The sequence below is a fragment of the Bubalus bubalis genome, chromosome 7, assembly GCF_019923935.1.
Source record: "Bubalus bubalis isolate 160015118507 breed Murrah chromosome 7, NDDB_SH_1, whole genome shotgun sequence".
In the NCBI taxonomy this organism is placed as follows: domain Eukaryota; kingdom Metazoa; phylum Chordata; class Mammalia; order Artiodactyla; family Bovidae; genus Bubalus; species Bubalus bubalis.
In genome coordinates, this window is record NC_059163.1 from 55,520,726 (window position 1) to 55,534,995 (window position 14,270).

Below are 14,270 nucleotides of genomic sequence, written 5' to 3' on the forward strand. Positions count from 1 at the left end.
AATATATATTTAGAATTGTTGGTTGGGTTATACAAAGAATTTTATGGGATTTTAACTGAGATTATTTTGGAACTATAGACATCTTTAAAATGATGACTTCTGATCCATGAAGTCATGGTATATTTCTCCATGTATTTGGGTTCTATAATTTCTCAGTAAAATCTATGTCATAATTTTAAATATAGACAATTTTAAATATAAACATCTTTTGTAAAATGTATTCCACGTACTTGATGTTTTCTGATACTATTATAAATTGTATTGTTTTAGTTTTATACTCTGTTGCTGTATATACTTCTAATTTTTTTATAAAGAGCAAATCTAATTATTTTGCAAGCTTTATCGATGGCACCCCACTCCAGTACTCTTGCCTGGAAAATCCCATGGATGGAGGAGCCTGGTGGGCTGCAGTCCATGGGGTCACGAAGAGTCAGACACGATTGAGCAATTTCACTTTCGCTTTTCACTTTCATGCATTGGAGAAGGAAATGGCAGCCCACTCCAGTATTCTTGCCTGGAGAATCCCAGGGACGGGGGAGCCTGGTGGGCTGCCGTCTGTGGGGTCGCACAGAGTCGGACACGACTGAAGCGACTTAACAACAACAACAATTCTAGAATTTACTAGTTTATATAATCCTTTTGATTTTCTGTATCACAATCACATTATTTACAGACAATGAGATTTATTTTTTCCAATTTTTATGACTTTTTTCTTGCCTTATTTCACTATCTAGCACCTCCATCACAATGTTGAATAGAAGTGTTAAAAGTGAACATTCATGCCCTCTTCTTGACCTTAGGGGTAAAGCATTTAATATTCTACCATTAAGTGTGCTGCTAGCTGTCGAGTTTCATATTCAACAAACTCCTTTCTCTTCCTTGAGTGCTGAGTTTTGTTCTTGCAGGCAATCACATACTGAAAAATATCACAATACCATGGAAATTTGGCTTTAGGTCTTTCAGGGGCAAGTCTGTTTTGTTTCTTCCCTTAGCTTTACAACATAGCCCTTACTTCTTGGCCTTAAGATAGGGCCCTTCTGAGAGTTCAGGAAATATTCATTGTTTACCACTTCAACTCGAAATTCTTACTTTGCAGCACAGGCAGCTGCTGAAATCTCTGCTCAATTGTTTTACCTCCTGGACACTTCCTTCCTCTGTGTATGGACGTTAGGATTCAGCCAAGGACTTCAGTGGAATTTATGAGCAGACTTACATGCTCCCCTCTCTTGGGTTCTCTCATTTCTTAAAATTTTCCATTCAATTCCAGGTACTCTGCAGCCTCAAATTCCAGTTTTATCTTTTCAAATCAGTAACTTGGTACTTTCTTTATGATCTATATTCTGTGCAAACTGGGAAGTGTTCTCAGAGGGTAAGCTGGATAAAGGTAGGGTTTATTTTGTTTCCTTTCTTCCACTGACTGAAATCCTTCTGATTTTTTTCTAGTTTTAGTTGCTTTCCAATATCTTCAACAGTGTTTTTTTCTTATTTTGTTCAGAGTAAATGTGTGTATAGCAGGAGGCTTAGTCAGCCAAAAACTGCTCCATTATTACCAGATTATAACTATCCATATTGGAGGTCTTACAGTTCCTCAAACAAAAATTTTTCTCTGATCTGAGTTCCCAAATATGCTATTTCTCTACCTAAAATATTCTCTCTCTTACTCTTTGACCAGTTGGCTTCCAACTACCCATGATGTCTCTTTAAATATCAGTCACTCAACAAAGTCTACTCTTAAACTATTTCCTAACTCATCCAGGTTTGCCTTGCTGCTACACATTCCCAGAGAACCCTGTATTATTTTTGTCATAGTTATAAGGTTCATCCTGTGTATGGTTATCTATTTAATACTTCCCTCTTTCTTAAGAGTGTAACCTCCATGAAAGCAAAAGCTTTGTCTTGCATTCCACACCTGGCTGACTAGAAAGTACTTGGTAAATATTTATATCTTTCTGCAAAACCAAGATGTAAAATATTTTGATTACCTTGTCACAGATATTGTGAAGGTGATTTATTAAAAATCATTCATAAAGGAATCCATCAGAGCACAGACATGTGTACAGGTAGGTATTAGCTGATAATTATAGTAAAATTTACTTTTGCCTACTTTGCTAATATTTTCTACTATATGTTCAAACTATGTAATATTTTGTGTCCAGCTCAAGAGAGTGGCGATAGTAGAAGACAGCTGTTTAAAAATATAAATTCAGAGAAGTCTGGCAGCTATTGAAATACATTCAATAACATTAATGATTTATCATTAATATCATCAGCCCCAAGACTACTTTTACAGCTTTAAAAATAATTTACTGCTTAAGCATAAGTACGATATTCTTTTCCACTAACCAGAGCTCTCTTCTCCCCTACAGCTGAGGCTCACATATTAATAAAATGTATGCATCTGGAGAGCTGAATGAACTGATCCTAGACAACAGGGTGGCATTGTGATAGACACCATTCGATATATTTATATTTTCTTTAGAAAATCAAACACAGTTAGGGAATCAGACTTTGAATATCTTGGAATTTTATCAGGTCCTCCATTAATTCAGGTTAGAATCCAGGGTCTAGGACAGGGCTTGGCACACAGTAGCTGTTGAATAAATATTTATTTAATACATCAATGAACGTAGTCACGGCAAAAATTCCAAACAAAGGAAATTATAATAAACAAAGTTTATTGATTAATCCAGAAACATAGACATTAAAAAAGAAAAAACGTATAAACCAAATTATTGCTTTCAGTCAATGACACCAGGTGCTCTGTGGATGAGAACTCTAACCCACACAGCTCTTACAGCGCTGAAGACCATTCTCGTTGCAAGCCGTGCACTTCAGGGCCTTGAAAGAGTCTGTAAAGCAGTTTCGAAACACTGACATCTTGCTTCCATGGCAGACAGAGCACGGAAGAAAGCCAAAGCCCCCACAGGAGGGACACTCGTGTGGATGCTGCACTCTCTGGATAGGTAACAGGAGGACAAGAAGGATAGGATTTGTGTTAGCATGACAATGCCATCAGCCTTCCTGTCTTTCTGTACTATAGACCGTTATAAAACAATACCAACATATGACGATGGAGGACTTGCAATCATCTAGCATTATAATATAAAATAGATGCACAGGAAGTGCTCTCTAACATTTCCTTTATTGTCTCATTGATGGCCATCAACAGCACAAGCTTGGTGCGTAAAGGTTGGTACATTTTAAGTTAAAGGGCACATCATTTGAAAACTTCCAGAACTCCATCATATGAAAACACATATTTACAAATCAAAGAAATTCAGAAGATGGTAATTTGCCCTAAAGGAAAATACTGTAACTTTCCTTTTAGTATCGCTTCCTAGTTTTGTATCTTTGTTTATAGAATAGCAGCACTAATAGTGAGTCTGGAAAATAAGAAAAAATAAAAGCTGGATTGGAGGAGCCTCTGTCAACTGAAGATCCATCATCATATTGAACGTATAAATAATGCTTTGTTTTTTAAAAAGCACTTCCAAATGCATCACTACATAGAATCTTCTCTCATCTCATCCTTCACACATAAGAATACCTTCCTATGTAAAGCAGCTAATTCAAACATCATTGTGCTGTGCTGTGCTGAGTCTCTCAGTCGTGTCTGACTCTTTGTGACCCCATGGACTGGCACCCTCCAGGCTCCTCTGACCATGGGGATTCTCCATGCAAGAATACTGCAGTGGATTGCCATGCCCTCCTCTAATATCATTACCTTCATTTTACATTTAAAGAAACAGACATAGAACTCTTGAGACTTATCTAAGTCCATAAAACTACCCACCGTAACTATCAGCCTTTCTACCTCAAGTAAAAATAAAGTACCCATTACAGCATAATGAAATTAACTAGGAAGCATGCTGTTGTTGTTGCTGCTGTTGTTTAGTCAAGTCGTGTCCAACTCTTTTGCTACCCCGTGAACTGTAGCCGCCCAGGTTCCTCTGTTCATGGGATTTCCCAGGCAAGAATACTGGAATGGGTTGCCAGTTCCTTCTGCAAGGGAGCTTCCTGACCCAGGGATCGAACCGTAGGTCTCCTGCATTTGCAAGTGAATTCTTTACTACTGAGCCAGCATGTTAAGGATATTTTGAAAATTTTCCATACACATTTCCATTCTGTTTTTTGAACATATAACCTCTGCTGGAGTCCACAAGTGGCAACCATCTGCTGGTGGGAGCTTAGGAGCCATTACAGAATGAATACAAAGAGAATGGGAGTTAATACAAGCTTCGACTTGCAAAATAGGAACTTTCAGCAATGTTTGAAAGCCAGCTTTTATGACAAGAATAATTGCCAAAATACATTTGGGAAATATAGATACACACACACATGCACACACAGACACTCAGACAAACATACCTTACATACTTAGACATACATACAGATTTTCTCTGGAAATTCACAATTGTACTTAATAGAGTCTCCAAAAAATCCAACGGAAAAGGAAACCAATTAACTAGGTTTAACCCACCATGATCCCAGCAAGAAATTCTTTCCTAGAAAGCAACTACAATTTTCTCATAAAAATGTGCTTTGGGAAAGAAACATTAAGGATCTGATTGCTTTAAAATTTATATATTTCCAGACCACTTTTCAGAGCTGCATATTCTGTATTCAGTAAGATTCATTTACAGTTTCCATTTGACTTTGCTATTAGATCGAGATAGCAAAATTCATGTCATATCTTATTTTTAGCAACAGAATTACTTTGATGGAAAGTAGTGATTTCTAGTCTGAAAGACACAAACAAGAAACGTTGTCAAGTTTGTAAAGATTCAAAGCTCTTCCAAAAAGTTAGATTGTATGTAGCAATTTAGTTTCTCTGTAGCTGGATTTTTGTCATTTCCTTGTGCAAGAGTTGACCAAAAAGTGGTGCATCGAACTTACAATTTTGCATGATATAAAAATGTCTTTAGAAAAAAGCTTTATATAAAAACAAAAGCAGTGAAGAAAGAGTGTAGTCTAAAAACAAAATATAAGAGAATTAGTAAGTAATGCTCTTCTTATCAAAGTTTAGAAAGGCTATGATAAGGTAGATAGGCCCTTGACATGCGTTAGAACTAGGCCAGAGATTATGTTAAAAATATTAATGACTTATACAGAAACAACACCAACTAGTCAGAAAGGACTTATAAAACCCTGAGTCTAGGATGTCACCCATTAGTACTTGATTGTAAATAGGTTTGGCTTTCAAGTAGAGTGGGATCATCAAATTTTGCAACTAAAAATATGTGTTGCCCAGTTAGCTTGTGTGTCTGATAGACCATAGATAAATTTTTGTGTAGATATGCCAAAGATTATATGAAACATACTTAAACTAAAAAAATTACTCATAATTTAATTGAGGCTTAAATGTAAGCAGACATCCTATATTTTATCTGGCAACCCTTATAGGGTAGTTGCTTTTACGGAAGAGGAGAGCTGCTTGGGAGTCTTGGAGTAGTAGCTATTTACTAACTAGTATAAACCTTAACAACAAGTATAAACATTTCAATATTTTAAAATTCTTCAATAGCTTAAGATTTTCCCATAAAATACATTTGTGCTGGCAAGCAAAGAACAACAAAGCTAGAATGAATGTGAGTGCTAAGGAGTTTCCTAGGCTCATTCACCATCTATGTCACTTACTCCAAATACCAGGCTTTTAACACAGAGAAATAATAATAATAAACACGCAATCAAATTAAAAATTATTGAAACCAAACACAACCCTATAGGCTTTCCTGGGGACAAACACCTTCCCACATCATCCACCACCTCTTGTTTATAGAAAAGCTTTAGCCTCCTAGCCTTCCCTGAGTTACAAAGAGTAAATTTAACCAGAAAAGTGAAAAAATGCAGAAACAAATGAAAACAGTCAGGCAAGACAAAATAATAATAGTTTGACTGTGTGGATCACAATAAACTGTGGAAAATTTTGAAAGAGATGGGAATACCAGACCACCTGACCTGCCTGTTGAGAAACCTATATGCAGGTCAGGAAGCAACAGTTAGAACTGGACATGGAACAACAGACTGGTTCCAAATAGGAAAAAGAGTCCGTCAAGGCTGTATATTGTCACCCTACTTATTTAACTTCTATGCAGAGTACATCATGAGAAACTCTGGACTGGAAGAAACACAAGCTGGAATCAAGATTGCTGGGAGAAATATCAATAACCTCAGATATGCAGATGACACCACCCTTATGGCAGAAAGTGAAGAGGAACTAAAAAGCCTCTTGATGAAAGTGAAAGAGGAGAGGGAAAAAGTTGGCTTAAAGCTCAACATTCAGAAAACGAAGATCATGGCATCTGGTCCCATCACTTCATGGGAAATAGATGGGGAAACAGTGGAAACAGTGTCAGACTTTATTGTTTTGGGCTCCAAAATCACCACAGATGATGACTGCAGCCATGAAATTAAAAAACGCTTACTCCTTGGAAGGAAAGTTATGACAACCAACCTAGATAGCATATTGAAAAGCAGAGACATTACTTTGCCAACAAAGGTCCGTTTAGTCAAGGCTATGGTTTTTCCAGTGGTCATGTATGGATGTGAGAGTTGGACTCTGAAGAAGGCTGAACACTGAAGAATTGATGCTTTTGAACTGTGGTGTTGGAGAAGACTCTTGAGAGTGTCTTGGACTGCAAGGAGATCCAACCAGTCCATCCGAAAGGAGATCGTTCCTGGGTGTTCTTTGAAAGGACTGATGCTGAAGCTGAAACTCCAGTACTTTGGCCACCTCATGCAAAGAGTTGACTCATTGGAAAAGACTCTGAAGCTGGGAGGGATTGGGGGCAGGAGGAGAAGGGGATGACAGAGGATGAGATGGCTGGATGGCATCACTGACTCAGTGGATGTGAGTTTGAGTGAACTCCAGGAGTTGGTGATGGACAGGGAGGCCTGGCGTGCTGCAATTCATGGGGTCACAAAGAGTCGGACGCAACTGAGTGACTGAACTGAACTGAACCATGTAATAAAGTCAACTCCTTTTGTTACTCCTCAAGGGCAAAAGATAATATCCTGAGCCATATCCCTGATTTGTTTTACAGACAATAAGATTCCCACCCCCACCTTGGCACATCAAGTGTTAGTTTCTCAGTCATGTCAGACTCTTTGTGACCCCATGGACTGGAGCCCCCCAGGCTCCTCTGCCCTTAGAATTCTCCAGGCAAGAATACTGGAGTGGGTACCCATTCCCTTCTCCAAGTGATCTTGATCCAGGGATCAAATCCTGGTCTCATGCATTGCAGGTGGATCCTTCACCATCTGAGCCACCAGGGTAGCCTCAAGTGGAAGAAGTGAGCTGCATGCTGATCACTAGTATGTAGACACCAGGGAGCTTGGAATCAGAAGGTTGAGGATGTTAACTCACCCCGTCACCTCACCACCAGCCAGTCAGGTGGATGTCCATGAGCGGTCAAGCATCCTATGACCTTCTCCCTCCTTTTAAAAATCCTTCCTTGAAAGTCATTGGGGAATTCAAATGTGAGCTGTCCATACTTCTTTATTGGCCCCACACTGGATGCCTCACAATAAATGCTGTATTTTCCTTCACCACAACTTGGTATGAGTAGATTGGGTTTACTGTTTGGGCAAGTGGACCCAAATTTGGTCTGGTAACATTATCTTATATCATGGGCCTGGAACATGACTTCCAAAGATTACTTTCAAAGGGCCAAAATATCAAATGTTAAATATATGATGAGTCTGCTATTTAATAACTTCTCTGCAATTCAGAACACATAAATTTCCTAAAATGAAGTTAATATATAAACACTATATATACACTATGTGTTTATAATATATATATTTATATATTTGTGTTTATATATTATAAATATACTTATATATTTATAATATATAAACACTACAAAATCCACAGTGTCCATTTTAAAGGGAATCACAGATAGACCAAGGTCATCCTAAAACAACTTTGTCAGAATTACACAATGCTATGGTAAAATTTGTCTTTTACTTATAGAGTTGTTGAGACAATTTAATGAGTAAATTCATATAAAGTGAATAGAATACTGTCTGGCACATAGTAGCTACTCAGTAAGGCTAATAGCCATTATTTTATTAATAAATCCTAATCTGAAGAGATTTTTATTAACTGCTGCTTCAAGCTAAATTGCTTGTGGTCATATGACACAGTCATTTTCTGCCACTAATATAGTCATTTTATTTAAACACCACGTCTATACTTGGTCTTCTGGTCTAAAGCCTTGCCACTGTAAGAAAAGGAGAGTAAATGTATTTTGATTCACATGTGAATTCTGATGTCTTGGAGCACAGCATTGGAAAGATTCTGGGGCTCTCAAGAAAATTCAGCCCTTTAGCCATAAACTTGGGAGAAAAAAGAATGGCTTACCCAGCACGTACGGTTGTATGATCAGGCCACTCAACATGGCTGTTCTCTTGCTCTCTCCATCCAGTGCTCAGTTAGTCCCTGCTTCACCTACACTCTCTTGCATGACTGACCTTCCTTCCAAACAAAAAAATTTGTTTATTTATTTATTTTATTTTTGGCTGCACTCGGTCTTCATTGCTGCGTGCAGCCTTTCTCTAGTTGCATCAAGTGGGGGTACTCATTGCAATGCACGGGCTTCTCATTGCAGTGGCTTCCCTTGTTTCCAAGCATGGGCTCCAGGCACACTGGCCTCAGTAGTTGCTGCACCTCGACTCAGTAATTGTGGCTCATGGCCTTAGTCACCCCAAGGGATGTGGGATCCTCCTGGACCAGGAGTTGAATCAGTGTCTGCATTGGCACATAACCCACTCCAGTGTTCTTGCCTGGAGAATCCCAGGGACAAGAGCCTGGTGGGCTGCCGTCTATGTGGTCGCACAGAGTTGGACACGACTGACGTGACTTAGCAGCAGCAGCAGCTACTATGTGCTACTATTCTTAATTAACCACTGGGACCACCAAGGAAGCCCCTGACCTTCCTTCTTAATTGTAGAGCCTAATTAGTAAATATCTATATACTTGTCCCTCGCCCAAGTTTGTTATTGTTCTAATCTTTAGATAAGAATGGCTCCCCTTTGATAGTTTAATGAAGGGAAGAACTCTGCCCCAGGAGGGTACATAGCCTAAGGGGATAAAAGAGGAAATCCTCCTCTGCTGATTTCCCTAGTAACCAATGAGCCAATCTACAATATTTCTCCCTATAACTGGTAGTCTCCTTATTCTTCCCGGGAGTGAAGACCTCTGCTGCTGTGTCCAGCCTGCCATCTCCCTCCCAGCAGTGGGATGTTGCTCCAGGACCCTTCTGCTTCAGATGTGTTGTTGTTGTTGTTCAGTCACTCAGTCACGTCTGACTCTTTGCAACCCTGTGGACTACAGCATGCCAGGCTTCCCTATTCTTCACCATCTCCCAGAGTTTGCTCAAACTCATGTCCATTGAGTTGGTGATGTCATCCAACCATCTCGTCCTCTATCATCCCCTTCTCTTCCTGCCTTCAACCTTTCCCAACATCAGGATCTTTTTTCTAATGAGTCAGCTCTTTGCATCAGGTGACCAAAGTATTAGAGCTTCAGCATCAGTCCTTCTAATGAATACTCAGGGTTGATTTCCTTTAGGATTGACTGGCTTGATCTCCTTGCAGTCCAAGGGACTCTCAAGAGCCTTCTCCAACACCACAGCTCAAAAGCATCAATTCTTCAGTGTTCAGCTTTCTTTCTTGTAAGAAAGATGTGTAAGATCTCCCATCGATTAAACTGCTGATGTCTCTGTTACTGACTCTGGGCTCTTTCTTCAGCAAATACAGTAACTGCAGGCCTGAAGGCTGCAGCCCAACAAGAGTCTATATCCAGTATCTGATGTAATAGAGACTACCTCATTTTACAAATGATGAAACAAAGATTTTTAATGAGTAAAAGTGAATGTTCAGATCACAGAGAAATTTGAAAACAGATTTCCACTTTCAGTGAAGAGGTTGACTACAGACAATTTGATCTTCAAACAGTTAAGAAATCTAGAGTAGCTCTTCAGTGTCCTGACACCCAGCAAAGCTAGAAACCAGGCAGACCTGGTTGATAACAGCACCCAGTAAGAGTGCTGAATCTACAGAATGCCCCCTCTTCACAGTGGTTTGGATGGAGGCATGTGCCTTAGGGGCAGTAGTAGTGCTCATGCTCAGTCATATCCGACTCTTTAGAGGTGGAATTTAAGAAAAAAGGAGTAAGAAATCATCCTCCCTTTTAGCTCTATCTGTTCATCTATTCTTGGCCAGGGACTTAAAAAAAAATAAAAATCCAGCGGGCTCATTCCACAAATAAGTTCACATTGCTAGGCACTATGTATGGCATAGGAGATACAGCAGTGAGCAAGAAATTTCCCTGTTCTTTTAATAAGTAGCTCTCAGCTACAAATAAGGATTTATTAGTGAAATATTAACTAATAATGACTAATCTTATTGAGTGGCTATTACATACCAGGCAATGTTCTATTCACTTTACATGAATTCACTCTAAATCTTCTCAACAATCAAGTAGAAGGCTGATCTCATTATAGCGCTGTAGAGATTCTTCATTATTTGAGGATGGTCTTGGTTCCCTGGAGGCTCAGCCAGTAAAGCGTCTGCCTACAATGTGGGAGACTGGGTTGGGAAGATCTCCTGGAGAAGGAAATGGCACCCCACTCCAGTACTCTTGCCTGGAAAATCCCATGGACGGAGGAACCTGGTAGGCTACAGTCCATGGAGTCGCAAAGAGTCGGACACGACTGAGCGACTTCTCTTTCTTTCTTTCTTTCTTCTTTCTTTTGGCCTGTTTGTGATTCCATATAAAAATGATGATGTAACTTTTAGTATTTATATATTAATTTTATTTTAGGGAATTTATTTGTGGTCTTTGAATATATCCACTTCATACCACAGTCATCTAAATTGAAGCCCCCAAGAATTCCCTAGCCTCTAACAATGGACCAGAAGATAAGAGTGGAGTTCATGTATGATGGTGAAATGGGTTTCTTTTGTGGCACAAACTCAAATTTCATAAATAAGAAGAGCTTTTTGCTGTTCTCTAATGCAGAAACAGGATGCTAAGATCAAGAGTATTTAGTGTTTTTTTTCAAGATTAAGGAATGAATGCAATTTTTATTTTTAACCTCAGATCATCTAATCTTATTTTATAAGTACTGGGAACTCTCTTAAGTGTTCTGCCAAGGAAGAAGCAACTTATCTGACTCTCTGTAACCATAAACTCCCTCATCCAGGTTATCTATGAATCAGACTCACTCCACATAACAGATTGTCACAAAAGTGAACACTTGGCCTAGAGTCATCTCTGGATGATCCACCTTTGTCTACATACTTTGTTTTAAACTATAGTGAACCATTTAAAGTTGGCTTTAAGCTCAACATTCAGAAAGCTAAGATCATGGCATCCAGTCCCATCATTTCATGGAAAATAGATGGGGAAACAGTGGAAACAGTGGCTGACTATTTTTCTGGACTCCAAATCACTGCAGATGGTGATTGCAGCCATGAAATTAAAAGGCACTTATTCCTTGGATGGAAAGTTATGACCAACCTAGATAGCATATTGAAAAGCAGAGACATTACTTTGCCAACAAAGGTCCATCTAGTCAAGGCTATGGTTTTTCCAGTGGTCATGTATGGATGTGAGAGTTGGACTAAAAGAAAGCTGAGCACCAAAGAATTGATGCTTTTGAACTATGGTGTTGGAGAAGACTCTTGAGAGTCCCTTGGACTGCAAGGAGATTCAACCAGTACATCCTAAAGGAGATCAGTCCTGGGTGTTCATTGGAAGGACTGATGTTGAAGCTGAAACTCTAATACTTTGGCCACCTGATGCAAAGAACTGACTCCTTTGAAAAGACCTGATGCTGGGAAAGATTGAAGGCAGGAGGAGAAGGGGACAACAGAGGATGAGATGGTTGGATGGCATCACCGACTCAATGGACATGTGTTTGGGTAAACTCCGGGAGTTGGTGATGGACAGGGAGGCCTGGCGTGCTGCGGTTCATGGGGTCACAAAGAGTCTGACACGACTGAGCAAGTGAACTGAACTTAACTGAACAACGATTTAATTCAGCAATTGCTTGTTAAGTGCCTAGGAGGCTATTCTCTGTCTGATCAAGCCATTAATAAGCAGAATCATTCCTGATCCTTGATTTGCAGAGTTATGAAATGCTGACACAGTGGAAATATGTTGTTATATTCCTAAATGTATAAGCCAGATTTGTGAATCTGATTCTTGATCCAGTGAGATGTACGGCCACAACCTTATTTAAAAAGATGTTCCAATTTCAGAGAGGCACCCGGAGCACATGGCCTAGGATTGCCTAGGTAAGTAGATGGTACTCTGCTGCTTTAATCTCTGAACATGCTGTGGCCACCCACTCCATGGAGAGGGAACATCACCCAGAATGTTGCCTCTCCAAGGAGGGTCAGGCCAGCCTTTGATAGCTCCAATGCCTTACACAGACAGCCTGTGCCATTTCTAGCATCCTCGGTGCGTAGTTGAGAATCTTACTTCTGTTCTTCCTGAATGAAAAATCAGGCTTTACAAGGAAAAAAAAAGTACTGAAAGTGAACGCTATATTGGTAGCCTCATAGCAATGACATCAAAATGTTTGCTCGAATCTTTAGAAAAACAACAAGGCAGAAAAGTGCATTAGAGCTTCTCTACCAACTGAGATCTTTAATTCAGCATCTGCCATAACAAGGTGCTTGCTAATACATCTCAGGGCTGCCCTGACTTCCTCTGTGTGGGTACAAGCAGGATCAGCTGTCCATCTCAGTTATTGTTTGAGGGGAATACTTGGACACTCTTCTCTTTTGATCTTTAGCTTGTTTATTAATATAAATAAATATACAAATAAATTTTACCCCCCAAATGGTGTTTTTATTCATCCTTTTCACCCAAGCATTCTCTTACATAAAATAAGTCATTTAATCTTCTTTCAGCTAGCCTTATTGAACCCAAGTCTCATACCAGCTACTGCCACATTTCACTTGCTTCTGCTACCGATGTTTGAAGCCACTGACAAGTCTTCATCAGCAAATCATGCCCCCTCAGCTTCCCAGGGCAAGTTTCACTTGGGTGGAATGTATGCTAGAATTCTTAGGCCAGAAAACTTGAGATGAATTGCTGACACCATTTTTGTGGACCCAGCTGTAGCCACTAAGCTGCTTTCCTCTCCATTACTAGGGTAATTGTTAGAAACTGGGGCCTGAATTACAAAGACCAGGGGAGTCATGGTCTGCTATGCAGCACCCTAGTAACAGCAAATTAGAACTTGGTATGAGCTCTTTGGTTTCTCTCTAAAGGTATTGCCTATTTGCCCATCTTCTGTACAATGCCATACTAGCATAAGAGCCAAGTGTTAAAAATCCAGTCTGTTCCCTGGACCTAATAATCTGCCTATCTCCCAGTAAACTTCTACCCTGGGTCTTAGGTCCTGTCACATATGGTCAGATTTCCCAGACACCAACTTGTCACTTAATTTGAGAGTGAAGGAAGCACAGATTCATGGTTAAGATCAAGGAGTCAAGTTTAGAATCCTGAGTCAAACACTATTTACAAGGTCTGGAGCAACTAATCTAATCATCCAGGCCTCCATTGCCTTGTCTGAAAAACAAAGACAGTAACAGAACCCACCTTGCAGTGTTATTTTGAGGTTTGAATAACTTAATACATATAATACCAGGAATAGGAACAGTACTGCTACTTAGAAAGAAATCCAATGCTTCCTACCTCAGGAATATTTAACTCCTGTTTTATTGCCAAAAGCTAATCAGAAGAATTGGATGTGCTTGGATATGAATCTTGTCTTTTGTCCACTTTTCCTGGTTCTTCCAACTGCTTCTCCAAGGCTAGTCTCTTTCCCTGGGTAAGTTTGCCTAAACCCTAGCACCTTCACAGGCAGTCTAGGGATATCTGGATGGCTGAAAATTCTCTACCAGTTTTGTTATATGGGCAAAGCAGCCCAACAGAGGTATAGCTCTTACAACTCCCATGAATGGTAGAAGCCAGTACCATACCATTGTATTTCAACATTAAGAATAGACTTAAATGTTTCTGGATTATTTATGGCATCTGTAGAATTGAGACAAACTTAATGAAGAGAATAAAATCCTCTTTCCAGGATTCTTTGAGCTGAGAGAGAGAGGTTATGTTAATATAATGCATGATGGTATTAATCAAGTTGCCAAATAAAGGAATTATAGACTCAAAGGAAAAAAGTCCAGGAATAGCTAAGATAAATCATCAATCTTTAAAAAGAAGAGTAATGAGGGACATTCGCTCT

The 14,270-nt window shown here is 39.5% G+C and overlaps 1 protein-coding gene across 1 annotated transcript in view; it reads right to left on the reverse strand.

Moving 5' to 3' along the window:
- Positions 1-2,356: 2,356 nt before the first annotated feature.
- The window catches only part of GRXCR1 (glutaredoxin and cysteine rich domain containing 1), a 143,458-nt gene continuing 131,544 nt past the window's right edge, over positions 2,357-14,270 (reverse strand). The window contains exon 4 of the mRNA XM_006078749.4: positions 2,357-2,955. Within this exon, the coding sequence (XP_006078811.4) occupies positions 2,776-2,955 (180 nt within the window). The 3' untranslated portion in view covers positions 2,357-2,775. The remainder of the gene's footprint in view (positions 2,956-14,270) is intronic.